Source organism: Chiloscyllium plagiosum, unplaced genomic scaffold (assembly GCF_037043375.1).
Source record: "Chiloscyllium plagiosum isolate Xiang-an unplaced genomic scaffold, Cpla_swu_hap1 HiC_scaffold_22, whole genome shotgun sequence".
Taxonomy (NCBI): domain Eukaryota; kingdom Metazoa; phylum Chordata; class Chondrichthyes; order Orectolobiformes; family Hemiscylliidae; genus Chiloscyllium; species Chiloscyllium plagiosum.
The window spans coordinates 25,725,943-25,741,435 of record NW_028270160.1 but is presented as its reverse complement, the minus strand read 5'-3'; the positions used below and the strand labels follow the sequence as shown (position 1 = coordinate 25,741,435).

Sequence of the window (15,493 nt, the reverse complement as noted above, 5' to 3'; positions counted from 1 at the left end):
AATCAAATAAGCCCAAGGTGTGGGAGATAACACTGAAACAACCCACAGAGGCTGGTATACCATCACCAAGTCACCCTTTACTTACACATGAACTGTCTTATACAGAGGCAGGCACCAGAGTGTCAGTATCTCTGACTCTCACCCATTTTATCTGTCAGGCAGGGCTCCTCAACTGGACCAGATTAACAGTCACAATCAGAGAACTCATTCTCTGTGGTCCAGCTGGCTGATCTCCTTACAATCACTACAAACATATTGGCATGGTTAGAAAATTAGGTGGCTAACAGGAAACTGTCAGTAAATATAAATCGGTATTTTTCTGGCAAAATAATAATGAGAGGGGGTCAGTGCAAGGACCTCAGCTTCTTATAATTTATGTAGATCATTTTAAATTAACATAGCAAAGGTAAAAGAATTGCTGATAACACAAGCGTGGGTAGTAACGTAAGTTGTCCAGAGGACATACGAAAGCCACAATGGAATATTGACGGAAAAATTGAGTGAACAAAGATGTTGCAAATGGAGTACAACATGGGAAAATGTGAAGAATAAAAAGAAGTGTATCGTATAAATGGTGAGAAATAGCAGAGCTCCAAGATGCAGAAGGATCCTAGTGCTCCAATGCATGAAGGATGGAAGATTAGTATGCAGAAACAGCAAATAATTTGGAAAGCTAATAGAATATCGTTTATTATAAGAAAAATCAGATATAAAGAATCGTCATGCAATGTTTCAGCTAAAAAAGGGCACTGGTGAGATCACATCGAGAGAACTGTATACATTTTCTCTCTCCTTATTTAAAGGATGTAAATGCGTTGGAAGTCCAGAGAAGGTTTATCCCACAATATCTGGAATGGGTGGCTTGATTGATAAGGGAAGATGGGACAGACAAGACTGTATCTGCTGGAATTTAGAAGAGTTACTTGACTGAAACACAAAACCTAAAGGATATTGACAGGGTGGATGTGTAGAGGATGTTTCCTCCTGTGAGAGAAGCTAATATTATGGATCACTGTTTGAAAATAAGGGTAGCCCATTTCAGACTGAGATAGGGTTTTTTTTTCTTTGAGTGTCTTGAGTTTATGGAGTTGTCTTCCTCAAAAGGCAATTCAGTACATCTTTCAGTTATTTCTGTCTGATTCTTTTGCTCATATATAAATACATGCCATGTTAAAACTGAGGAATGGAGGATTCCTCCCACTCTTTCCCCTTCTGTCAGAGCTCTGTCATGAGACAATTCCAATAAGTGGCATCAGTTGACTTAGCACTTTAATATAGCACCATCCCCTCCCTTTCCCGGGGAAGGAAATTAGCTTTACACATTACAGGCCAGAACAACTCACAGGAGCATTAAGTATTCATCTTTTACACCAGCTGGTCAATGTTAATGGCTATTGCTGACTATAACACAAATGGCTTAGTTTAGCAATAAAATCTGATGCAAATGAAAAGACTCACTGGTAAGAACTCAAACTAATCATTTTAGGATCGTTTTTTATTTTTTTACCTTCTCTGGAAAATATGCACATCTTTCTACATTTCACTTCATACATGGTTAGACAATCAATTCTTCAAAACTGCGCAGATTTTACAAACACCCTCCAATCCCAATACTACCATCCATCATCTCCCCCACCGTGATGAAAAAAAATCTTATCAGAATCAGGATTTGAAACCAAAATGTAAAGCAATGGTTATGCCAGTTCATCTGAGTCGGAAACATTTGGCACAGCTCCATGATGCACAGTGCACAATGGCAAAATAGACAGAACATTAAACTACCCTCACATTATAACTCAAGTGTTGGAAGATGAGAGCCATTCTGGATAAAGGCAGAGAGGAGACCAATCCTTCCCTCACAGTAAGAGAAATAAAAGTAATAGTGAGGGGGAAGGAGCTGATGGAGTTGTGGTGATGTGACTGGACTAGTAATCCTGAGACCCCGGCTAATACTTGGAGTGATAAGATTCAAATCCTACCAAAGCAGGATAAATTCAATAAACAAACTCTAACAATGAGATCCAGTCTCAGTAATGGTGACTATGAAACTATCCTGGTTTGCTGTAAAAACTGATCTGTTCACTAATGAACTTTACAAGAAGCAGCTCTCTCATCAATTCCCTGGAGATGGAATATGAGAAAGAGATTTCAGGGTAGAAAATGTGTGCTTAAGAAGAGGTGAAGAAAAGCACCCAAAGTAAACTTAATCACGAGGGATTCTCAACTGATAGTCACTTGGTGCCCAACCTGGAAACCGGGTGACTTACAAAAGGTGAAATCTGGTGAGATGGAGTCACCGAATCATTGAGATTTACAACAAGGAATGAGATCACTCAGCCCATTGCATCCATGGGGACTGATGAGTCATCATCCAGCCTAATCCCACTTCCCAGACCTTGATCCATAGCCTTATAAATTACAGCAAACTAAATTTGCATCCAAGTACTTTTAAAATGTTTTAAGGATTTATGCTTCTACTGCCATTTCAGGCAGTGAGTTCTAGATCGCCATAATTCTATTTCTGAAAACAGCTGTCCCTCGAATCTCTTCTGAATCTTCTACAGCTATTACAATTCACAAATCCCAGTTATGGTTTCCTCAACAAAGGGGAATATGTCCTCCCTCTCCATTCTATCCAGATCCCTCATAACTTTTGAACATTTCAATTATATCTCCTCTATTCTGAAATAGAACATCCTAGCCCACACAATCCACACTCACATAAAATTGTCCCATCCATGCAACATCCCTCTCAATTACAAATCACATCTTTTCTACACTGAGGTGATCAGAATTGCGTGCAGTACTCCAACCACCGCCTAGCTACTGTTTTAAACACTTCCAGCATAATCTGTCAACAGTTCAATTCCTTGGCAAATTAAAGCAAATATCCCATATGTCTTTCTTAGCCATCATAACTCCTCATCCAGCCACCTTTAGGGCTATATGGATACTCCAAAATTCTTTAGTTCCTCTCCACTTCTGAGTACTTGATTGTTTACTGTGCATCCCCATACCATGTTCACCATCCCCAACTGAATTACCTGACACTTCTCTGGATTGAACTCAACTTGCCTCTGCTCCACCTATCTGTGTAGTCCTTTGCTGTCCCTCCAGCAGACAAGAGCTTTATTCATGATTATCAACCACAAAGCCAAATTTTACATAATCTGCAAACTTCTTAATCATACTTTCTATATTCTAGTACAAATCATTAATTATATTCCAATTTGTATCCAATCGCCTGCTTCAATTATCGGATTCTTGGCTAATACTAGCTGAATGTTGTCTAAATAAACAAGTCTGGACCCCCATGCCTGTTGTAGATTCTTGATTGCAGTCTTTTTCGAAACAGGTGGAGCACAAAGTATGCACATTCTTTAAGAATCATGAGATGAACTGGCAACTCTTAAAAAGGATTGTTGAAAAGGCCTTTCTAAAGAAAGTGAGCATTCCTCCAAGTCTCATAAAACTCTTTTGGTCTGTTGCTGCCCCTACATTTCTCTCCTCCTGCATTGTCCCACAACCACTCCCCACCAACGTCCTGCCCATCAGTTGATTCTCCACATCACAACATAGCCCATTGTAATAATGTTAATCAGGTCCAAATGTAAAAATGGCTGCCAGTTACATTGGCATATCTCCAACAACATGATCATTTGTCACCCAAGGAGGAAATCTCCCCGTAGTACTTTTTTTTAGGGTACTCACTGAATAGATTCTGGCCCTGTGCAAAAGTGAGTCACTTCAATACTGCAGACCAGTGGTTAGTCAACACCACCATAGACAATATGGTAAAATAATTTGCATATGGTATAAACACAAAGTTTAACACTTCAACAATTTTCAATGTATATGTTTTCACTTAAAGTTATAAGTTAAACTGTTTAATACATAGGAGTGCATGGAAAATGAACAAGTATTTTGCAATACAGAAGGTGCATTAATTATGTACGCAGCTTTTAACTAAAAATTAAAACAAAATGTAAATATAGTTTATATATAATCTGGGGGAAAAGTATGCCATTTAATAACGAGAACAGCAATTAGCAGTGTTAGCGTTTCATTATTTAGTGAGTTTCATCTTGTGCTTTTTTACTTGAAGCATCTCAGTTGCATCTGGCATCACATCTGTCCGCTGAGATTCTTCTGTACTTCTGTCTGCCTGAGCGTGCTGATAATAAAGAGGGGAACATGAGCTTTTAGCTTCATGCATAATAATTCTGTGTTAATACTTTGCAGTCGTAGTCATATTCTATAAGACATCAATCATACCCTCATTCAACTGTCAAGAAAGTAGGAAGGATAGCTTCAAGGCTTAAAACTTCAGAAATTTATGTTTCTTTAAAATGCCCTTCACATAATTTGAAGAAACCCGTTTGCAGTGTTCTGAGCACACAAACCCATAAATGATTTCCTGTATTTAAGGGGTAATTATTTAACTTGATGCTCCCATGGGGAGGCTCATCCACCAGAGATCAGATCAGAAATCTGGGTGCACATTGTTCACTGGCCAATCATTTGAAAAAGGTTCTCACAATGATATGCAGTCTTTCAATATGTGTCTAAGTGGGCAGGCTACCCTCAAGGAGATTGAATTCAGAGGATAATCTCTAACTTTCATGGTTTTATGTTTCATTATATCGATGAATAGATTCCCACAGGAATGGATCCAGGTCAGTAAAACTCCAAATACATAAGTGCAGTTTAACCTGAAGGTGGAAATTATTGAGACATTCATTTGACACTACATGCCTCATGTATGTTTGATATTCTTAAGGTCCCTGGTGCTTTCCTCTTAAATGTTGCTGTCATATTAAAGCATCATTTTTAGGGAACTCAATCCCAATGTTGCTCACGGAGTACACAGCTTAAAAAACAGAAGGTATTATCCGTTCACTTCTACACTATCAATTTGTCACCTGCCTATCATGCCCCAGTTTCTAATGATAGAGATTGCCGTTTAAATTACTTCAATCAAACAAGGGACCATCTAGTTGCTGAATAAATCAAGTAAAAAGAAAGTCATAATAATTGTAATGCATGCAAAGGTTTACGTGTCTGGAACTTACGATATAAAAGAACAAGCAAACACTAATTGGGCTTCAGATATGTGGATCATTGGGGTACCTTCTAGGGAAGATGGGACCTGTGCAAGAACGACTTGGTGTACCTGAACTGGAGGGGCATCAATATCCTGGGCATGAGGTTTGCTACAGCTCTTCAGGAGGGTTGAAACTAAATTGGTGGGGAGGGGGTGGGAACCTGAGCAACAGATCAGATGATGGATTAGGTAGTGAACAGCTACGTACAGCATGCAGAGAGTCTGTGAGGATGGATAGGCACTTGATAGGGCAAAGGTACAGAGACTGTGATGGATTGAAGTGTTTCTATTTTAATGCAAGTAGTATCAGGAATAAGGGTGATGAACTCAGAGCATGGATTAGTGCTTGGAACTATGGTGCTGTGGCCGCAATGCAGAACTGGATATCGCAGGGCAGTAATGTTTGTTCAATGTTCCAGTGTTTAGATGTTTTAAAAGGAATTGAGGGGGAAGGGAGGGCACGCCGCAGGGGTTAAAGAGGTGGAGGTGTGGCATTGCTAATCAGGGATAGTATCACAGTGCAAAAAGGCAGATTATCAAGGAAGGTTTGTCTACAGACTCAGTATGGGTGTAAGTCAGAAGCGGGAAAGGAGCAGTCACTTTATTGCGATTTTTCTACAGGTCCCCCAATAGTAACAGAGACACAGAGGAGCAGATTGGGAGGCAGCATTTGGAAAGGTGCAGAAGTAACAGGGTTGTTGACTTTCCTAATATTGATTGGAACCTCCTTAGTTCAAATAGTTTGGATGGAGCAATTTTTATCAGGTGTGTCCAGACAGGGTTCCTGATGCAATACGTAGATAGGCCAACTGGAGTGGAGACTGTATTGGATTTGGTGCTTGGCAATAAACTAGGCCAGGTGTCAGATCTCTTGGTGGGAGAACATTTTGGTGATAGTGATCACAACTCCCTGACCTTTACTATACTTGTGGAGAAGGATAGGAGCACATGTTATGGAAAAGTATTTAATTGGGGGAGGGGAATTACAATGCTATTTGGCAGGCACTGTTGTGCCTAAACTGGGAACAGATGTTATCAGGAAAATGCACAACAGAAATGTGGAGGTTGTTTAGGAAGCACTTGCTGATAGAGCTGGACAGGTTTGTCCCACTAAGGCAAGGAAGAAATGGTAGGTTGAAAGAACCTTGGGTGACAAGGGATGTGGAACATCTCATCAAGAGGAAGAAGGAAGGTTACATAAGGTTGAGGAGGCAAGGATCAGACAAGGCTTGAGAGGATTACAAGGTAGCCAGGAAGGAACTGAATAATGGACTTAGGAGAGCTAGAAGGGGGCATGAGAAAGCTTTGCTGGGTAGGTTTAAGGAAAACTCTCAGGTATTTTACAGTTATGTGAGGAACAGGAGAATGGCCAGTGAGGGTAGGGCTGATCAGGGATAGTGGAGGGAACTTGTGCCTGGAGTCGGAGGACATTGGGGAGGTTATTAATGAATATTTTGTTTCAGCATTCACTACTGAGAGGGACCTTAACGTTTCTGAGGACAGCATGGAGACTGATATGCTAAAACAGGTTGATGTCAGGAAGGAGAATGTGCTGAACAATTTGAAAAACATAAGGATGGATAAATCCCCTGGGCCAGATGGGATATACCCTAGGTTTGAACAGGAAGCGAGGGAAGGGATCGCTGTGCCTTTGGCGACAATCTTTGCATCCTCACTGTCCACTCGAGGAATGCCAGATGATTAGAGGGTGACAGATGTTATTCCCTTGTTCCAGGACAAACCTGTACAGCACTATCAGCAAGTGCTTCCTGAAGGGAATAGGGATAACCCTGGATTACAGGATTAATCTCTAATTACAGACCAGTCAGTCTTACGTCAGTGGTGATAGTCAGCATGGCTTTTTGAGGGGCAGGTCATGCCTCACAAACCTTACTGAATTCTTTGAGGATGTGACAAAACAGGTTGATGAAGGTAGAGAAGTGGACATGGTGAACATGGATTTTAGCAAGGCGTTTGATAAAATTCCTCATGGTAGGGTCATTCAGAAAGTAAAAAGGCATGGGATACAGGGAAACTGTCTGTCTGGATACAGAATTGGCTGGCCCATAGAAGACATAGGGTGGCGGTAGATGGAAAATATTCAGCCTGGAGCTCAGTACCAGTGGTGTTCCACAGGGATCGGTTCTGGGACCTCTGCTCTTAGTGATTTTTATAAATGACTTCAATGAGGAAGTGAAAGGGTGGGTTAATAAGTTTGCTGATGACATGAAGGTTGATGGAGTTGTGAATAGTGTGGAGGGCTGTTGTAGGTTGCAACGAGACATTGACAGGATGCAGAAGTGGGCTGATAAGTGGCAGATGGAGTTCAACCTAGAAAAAGTGTGAAGTTGTTTACTTTGGAAGGTCAAATTTGAATGCAGAAAAGAAGGTTAATGGCAGGATTCTTGGCAATGTGGAGAAATAGAGGGATCTTGTGGTCCATGTCCATAGATGCCACCCAGGTTGATAGGGTTGTTAAGAAGGCATATAGTGCGTTGGCTTTCATTAGCAGGGGATTGAGTTTAAGAGCCGCGAGGTTATTCTGCAGATTTATAGATTCTGGTTAGACCACACTTGGAACATTGCATTCAGTACGGGCCACCTCATTATAGTCAGGATGTGGAAACTTTCGAGAGGGTGCAGAGGAGATTTACCAGGATACTGTTTGGACTGGAGGGCATGAAGAAAGATTGAGGGAGCTAGGGCTTTTCTCATTGGAGTGAAAAAGGATGAGAAGTGATTTGAGAGGTATATAAGATGTTGAGAGGCATGGATAGAGTGGTTAGCCAGTGACTTTTTCCCTTGGTAAAGTAGCTATCATGAGGGGGCATAATTTTAAAATAATTGTAGGAAGGTTTAGGGAAGATGTCAGAGGTAGGTTCTTTACTCAGAGGTGGTTGTGTGGAATACACTGCCAGAAGTGCTATTAGAGTCAGATACATTAGGAACATTTAAGGGACTCTTGCATAGGCACATGGATGATAGCACAACGAAGGCTATGTAGGTTAGTCTGATCTTAGAGTATGCTGGCACAATATCGAGGGCTGAAGGGCCTGTACTGATCCATGTTCTATTTTCTAATAAGTAAACATATTTTATAATTATATACTTGACAACTAAAGGCATGATAAAATCACAACCACCAGTTTTTTGAACTAAAATCCTCAACTAAACCTTTCCTTTTCCATGTTCTGCACTTCCCTCACACCTGCCAGCCCCCTGACTCAAGGAAACATTGACTGTTTATCACATCCTTGAAGGTCATTCACTTCCTTGGGATTAACCCCAAACACGGACAAGTTGCCTTGTAAGGTCTGGGATTTTTCAGCTCAAGTCTGAGCTTCACTCAATTCCTGCATGATGACTTTGGTTAAAAAAGATAGAAATACCTCTGGCTTCTAATAGCTCAATTCCACCATCAGATTTTCAGCCACATTTTAATCTGAGATCTGACTCATCCAGTAATAAATCAGTTTGGATCATAACCATGAATACATTTTGAGTCTCTTCAACAATGTCAGCAGAAAATGTAACCCTGTATTATTATGAGTCAACATAGATGGCAATCCTGGAAATCAACACTTCACAGCAAGGGCTAGAGCATGCATCATATAAGATGACAAAGCAATTGCAGTTGGATCCAGAAGTCTCTACCAAATGTAGCTTTCACACACACACACATATATTAGTCAGTACCTCAAGATTCCTTATATACCTGTTCAGTCAACAGTTCACTGTGGAAACAAATTGCATTCCACTGGAAACCATTTACCACAAACCACTAACAGGTGCATACCCTAGCTGCAACAATATCTGGAGAACGTCCAGCAATATACCATATCTGCTATGAACTTGGTAACAAAGCAGTCACCTTGGATGCAATGAGTATTTTGCCAAACCAAGCCAAGAATGCAAACATTTCACTGGAGGTACGCATCAACAGCATGGACATCAGGGTGGCAGATATACGCAAAATTGATCAGTTGCATTTTGACTGAAACTGGACTCAATGCCAATCAGAAACAGTTAAGGACCCATTGTGAAGGCATTGTGGAAAGTTATTATTAAAGGGTGGCCTGATACAATAAAAGAGTTGCCAGACATTCTCAGATTCATTCGGCCTTACAGAGATGAACTGATTATCTTAAGAGGCATCACCTTTAAAGAAAAACAAGTACTTGTATCCGAAGCTCTCTGCCAGAACATCCCGTCACAAATACTCCAAGGAGTTTTGCAAAAGAGTGACCAGAATGGCTGTCGTGTGATATAATCTACTAGCTAGGGGTTAAGGATGACATGGAAAACCTAGTGAGAATTTAAGGCATGCCTGAGCCACCAGCCATAGCAACATTCAGAACCTCCAAACCTGCATTTGATTCCATTGTCCCTGGATCCAAAATCACCATGGATTTATTTACTACTAATGGAAGCAACTTCATCTTAGTCCACAAAATGTCTCCAAATTTCCAATTGTCAGACAGGCAAAGAACACCTCAAGTACGACCATGTCAAGCACATTGTCTACCATATTCAGTCCATTTGGTGCACCTGCAGAAACTTTTTCTGACAATGGGTTGGATATGTGTGACAAAAGCAGCATGAACAATGTGACATTGTCAACACATTCTCCTTAGGAAACAGACTTGGCAAAAGTATACTTTGTACCATTAAAATCAGTTTTCTTAAAGTGAAGGACAATGATATTAGATGTTTGTGCCAAAATGTTTCAACTGAGAACTATACTTTTCGATATGGGGTTCCCGTCACCAGCAGAAATCAAGTTCTGAAAACCAGTGTGAATAATCTTACCAAGTCACCAGCTATTCAACTTCTCCAAGATACAGGGCACACCTCAACAACCAAGGAAGGATGAAGCTGGTGCGTGACCAACCTACGGGAGCAGAATTGTTCCAACCATAAAACATCAGAACTACATATCCCATAATGGGAGATTGTTACCCTCAGAGGTTTCCAATCTATGTGCAGTGACCATAGATTTTGAATTATAACACCTAATAGACAGATGCTGAGGAGGAACTGAAACCAGCAAAGGGAGGTGTATAGTATGCCAATTGTGGACAGTGAACACAAAGGAACACACACAGGTGATAACAGTGCAATGGAATACTGGGACAATCATCACCCTGACATCATGCCTACAGACCAAGGTGAGCTAAAATTAAAATCCACACTTCCAGAAGATTACAACATAAGTCCTGAAAGAGTTTTCAAAGTGATATATGGACTCAGATTTCTGTATTCATGAATTTTATAATACGCTCTGTATACTAATTTTATGTTGCCCAATGTTCATGTTGGTTAACTTGTTAAAATATAAGAGTTTCCTTTGGAAAAAAAGGAATGTTAAGTTATTATCCTTGGAGTTATAAACCTTTATGAGATTAACACACAAATAAACCAAGTACCCAAATGCTGGCACAACACAGGCCACAAGAGCTCTGCATTGTAGCAATTGAGGCATAGGCTGTGCCTAGAGATTACTCTGTGCTGCATGTGTTGATCTAGGTGTAAATAAACCCACAGAGATCTTGAAGTAAGCGGAAACCATCCACTCCATCTGTGTTACATTTAGATGACAAAAATATTATTTATAATTATTTTCTAACTTATAATATATAACAATTAAAGTCATATGCTCTCAATGGAAGTAGACCATGATTACATTGGAAAGTATATTACAGATACTTGCCATGAATTGTTCAAACTGAATGGCCGCATCTCGAGGATCCAGCCCTTGTGCATGGGCCATGTCAGCTGCACGCCTCACCATTTCTACTTTATGATAACCTGGGGGTGTCCAACCAATGCCACGAATCCAGTTCAGATCAGATTTGTATGCAACCTAAGGAAAAGAATAATGGATGAGTAGATATTGAAATCCTTTCCCAATAACGTACAGGAGACAAGACAACATAGTCATTACAGTCAAACAGATGACTCCAAAATGATACAGATTTAGAACCCGTTACCGACCACATCAACAGGGAAACATTTTCCATATATGTGTGGCATTTGTCTGAACATTATTTAATAAAAGATGAGTTAATTTATTTTGTATAAGGTACTGACTGTAATGAAATAATCAATGGAAAATGTGTTCAGTAGCATAATGTTTTTAGTATATACTCAGTGTAACCTGTAGAGAGGAGTTAAACAGGCCAATGGTACAATATTGTGTTACTGATCCTATTGTGAAAATAGTAAAATGTGTTAAAGTAACTATCCTAAATCAGAACTACAAGCCTAATTTCTACAAATCTTCTTGAAACTGGAGTTGGTACAGCAAAAAAAATAAAGAAAATGAACTCCAACCCTGATACAATGCTTGTCATGTATTGTTTAGAATAGATTAGATTCCCTACAGTGTGGAAACAGGCCCTTATGCCCAACAAGTCCACACCGATCCTCCGAAGAGCAACCAACCCAGACCCATTCCCCTACATTTACCCCTGACTAATGCACCTAACGCTATGGTCAATTTAGCATGCCAATTCACCTAACCTACATATCTTTGGGAGGAAATCCTCACAGACACGGGGAGAATGTGCAAACTCCACACATTCCCCCGAGGCAGGAATTGAACCCAGGTCCCTGGCGCTGTGAGGCAGCAGTGCTAACCACTGAGCCACCGTGTGTAGGTACTGATTTACGTATAAACGTCTAACATTCTATTACATTTAGATACTAATCCATAATTATTGTTTTCAAATTAATCCTCCATTATCTGAATAGCAATCATGCTTCGCTCAATCAAACAACATACATTTAGAATCTGCAGAAATACAAAATCCCATTTTGCTTTTGTTCCTTGTGAGATTAGAATCTTGGGATTGAATTTTCCTGGCCTTGTGTTGTTGAGTTTGGAGTCAGGGAAGACAGGAAAAGAGCAGTGAGCTACAATGCGTTGTCTCCCCACAGCCAGGGATGTTTACTGGGGAGATGAATGCAGGCAGCTAATTCATATAATAAAGATCTCAACATGAATGATCATTCATGCTCATCAACATTTTTCCCCCAGTGGAGGACCAGGATGTCATTAGAGACGGAGGCTTTTACCCTAAGGGGGAGGGATGGGTGTCTCTACAGACTTAGGGGGCCATTTGGAGGTCTTGCCCCAATAATCAGTGGTGTCTGACAGTCTGGCCCTTGGAATGTAATTTTTAGTTGTCTCTCCAACAGGGCCTCCATTTCGAAGCACTCTCTTCATTCCCTGGCCTGGGTCATCAGTACCCATTCTTTCAGAGTGGCTACTGAGGCTTCTAATTGAAAGTGATGTTGGGAGCCCACACACCAATGTTAATTGGATGGCAAGGACGGAACCTGTGTACCTCGGAGACCTTCTTTGAGAACACGGCTCTACTGTTTGGCATCTGTCAAATGCAGGTGACTTCATTGCAATTAGGATCTATTCCTCACTGTGGAAAATAAGTGTCTTAACTGACCTCCTCCAGACAGTCCAACAATTGTTAACACCATGCCTGGGGAGAAGAGCTTTGAACTTTTAACATGAGGTGACATGGTAAATGTATTCGAAAATAACTTTGTGGAGCCATACTTCATCCATTGTGTACACATAAACCTGCCTGTTCTTGATAAAGTTCACACTGTCAATTCAAACCTGATTAATCAACATCAAAATGGTGCTTTAATACTCACATCACTTTGTAATTTGTAAGCCTCTTTGGCATGTCTCACATTTAACTGCTCAGGGTCACATGTCCAATGATGTAAATGTTGCCTGTAGTTAATGTTACTGGCTTGCTCTTGACTCCTTTTAGCTTGTACAAAACCTGGTTGCTCCAAGTGCAACTTGTACTTGCATTTATCCTCTTCAAATTGTTTCTTGTATTCTTTGGTGCTCTGGAGTCTGCTGGCAGCCAGGAAATGTTTCAATTTTGTATCGTCATTGACACTGCAGAAGCCAATATGCTGACCCTTCTCTCTCACAAATGCTTCCTTGTACTTGTACTAGGAGAATAGAAAATCTTCTTATTTACAACCAACTAACATTATTAAAGTCTGTGCACAATTCGAAACATCAGTGTGGTTTATCACCATTAACAAATCACAAAAGGGAGTTTTCATTAATATCTATTTATATACCTTGTATTTGGAAGTATTTTTCCTGTTTATAATGTGCAACCACAAATAGGTCTTGACTTTCTTACTGTATTACTTGATAGAAAAAAAATTCATAAAATCTAACTTTCACCGATATTAACACAATGTATTGCATTGTAAAAGTCAAAGTAATTTTTATTAGTTCCACTACAAGATCTGTAACAGAATTCCTTATGAACAGATACTGGTTAGATTGTTTGAGGTCTAATTAATAAAATCTTTTAATCTTCAATATTTTTCAACAAGTAAAAAGCAGATTATTATTTACAAGGTGATGTAGTTACAGTACTAAGTAAATGAATCTAAAATCTTTAACAAAGACTTCATACTTTGCAGGAAAACATTGGTTCTTACATCACTGGCTATTTCTCTTGATGCTTTGGCTGTCTGGAAGGGAATAGCATCCAATCTAAGGTCATAACCCAGTGCTCTCGTCTGTTCCCAAGATGTCCTGTAAGCTTTCTGTAGTAAGAAAAAAAAGAACATCATAAGTTGTAGAAGCAGAAGTCAGCCATTTTGTCTGCTCTGCCATTCAGTAAGATTGTGGCAGATCTATGAGGTGGGACATCCCCCTGGAGATGGACAGAAGCCCCACCTCATACTAATCAAAAGGGACCATTGCCTGAAAGATTAAAGCAGCCCAAGCCAGCCAAGTGGTAGCAGCCTCACCCTGAAAATGTACACCCTGTTGCAGGAAACCCACCTTCAGAGTTTAACCCAGCCCACAATAAGTATACCCTGACACTCATATGAGAAAGCAACTGGAATCCAGCAGACTAACAATAAACATCAGTAGCCAGAAATAAAATCACAACATACACTACCTCCTCTTCGCTATCTATCTATTTGACAGTGTCAAATCACGTCAAGTACTTGTTAAAAACTGATTGCTGTCTAAGACAGATTGTACAGGAAATGTGATCGCAGTAAGGGTATCATAGGGAAGCTGCTTGTTGAAGGAGCAGGGAGCTTGCATCACACTAACACTCGGTAGTATTGACATGGTGTTAGCTGAATGAACACCAACTCTTCAATTAGTGCAACTATTCCAGCTTCTAATTCAGCTCTTCTCCATGCATGTGCAGGTGTGATTGTTTTCATATCTTCACAATCTTCCCTGGGAGAATAAGGGAACTAGTGGAGGAATTCACAGATTAATTAACAAATGGATAGACCAAAGTAAGAATGTTTCTTCATGTCCACAGCCATTGGCCAACAGGGTTGGCTGGTGTGGCTCTTTCTATTCAGTAATGCATTTATGACACTGTGGACTGGGCTGCAAACCCCACACCACCCACCCCCTACCTACAACTGAAAAGTCTGGTGTTGATCCATTCACCCACCCAAAACCTAGTGTCCCATATCAAGAACAACCTTAAAATGTTTCAGAGTGGGACATTCACCCAGCTGGGAGGAAGTCCAAGCCTGGATGGCTCAGGCCCAATCTGATTGCTCAGCAGCTCTGCAGTGTCAGAACTGAGTGATGGTTACTGCTGTGGCCACAGTCAGTTTCTGAAGAGGAGGAGGTTATGGAGGCCGGATTGAAGTCAGTCTGGGCTTTTGGCAGAAGCTGGCTGGCAAACCCCAGCAAAGGGGAATGGAAGGAGCAGAATGAGACTTTTAAACTGCCATTAATTGACCACTTGAGGACCTCAGTAGGCCACAGGGCAAGTGAGTCGCCCAAATTGGAAGTGTAAAATGAAATCTAATGTGGTGATACCTTCCTTTGCAGAGGCAGCCAGGTCATGGTGAGTGAGGGCAGCCAGCTGCTTTATTTTGGACTCCTTCTACCTTCAGATAAGCCAGCAATGGGGTATAAAGATCAGCCCTATGACTGGACATCAACCTACAATTCCAATCGCAGAACTCTGGTCTCCACTTGTCAGAAGCAGGGTTCATACTCTGGACCTTCAGACTCAGGGGCAGAAATACTACCAAAGGTTCACTCCTTACACAGGTCATAGAATCCTTTCAGTGTGGAAGCTGGCCATTTGGCCCATCGGGTCCACACTGAGCGTCAGAAGAATATCCCACTCAGACTGACGCCCCTACCCTATCCCTGTAACCCTGCATTTCCCATGGCTAACTCATCTAACCTGCACATTCCTGGATACTATGGGCAATTTAGAATGGCACATTTTTGGACTGTGGGAGAAAACCAGAGTACTCAGAGGAAATACACGCAGACACAGGGAGAATGTGTAAACTCCACACAGACAGACACCTGAAGGTGGTATCAAACCTGGG

General features: G+C 40.8%; 1 protein-coding gene across 2 annotated transcripts in view; it reads right to left on the bottom strand.

Moving 5' to 3' along the window:
* Positions 1-1,477: 1,477 nt before the first annotated feature.
* The window catches only part of nrap (nebulin-related anchoring protein), a 102,623-nt gene continuing 88,607 nt past the window's right edge, over positions 1,478-15,493 (bottom strand). For both annotated transcript variants that reach the window (XM_043712771.2, XM_043712772.2), the window contains 4 exons: positions 13,601-13,708; positions 12,782-13,093; positions 10,815-10,967; positions 1,478-4,174 (listed from right to left, as the gene is read on the bottom strand). In XM_043712771.2, the coding sequence (XP_043568706.2) occupies positions 4,067-4,174; positions 10,815-10,967; positions 12,782-13,093; positions 13,601-13,708 (681 nt within the window). In that variant the 3' untranslated portion in view covers positions 1,478-4,066. The remainder of the gene's footprint in view (positions 4,175-10,814; positions 10,968-12,781; positions 13,094-13,600; positions 13,709-15,493) is intronic.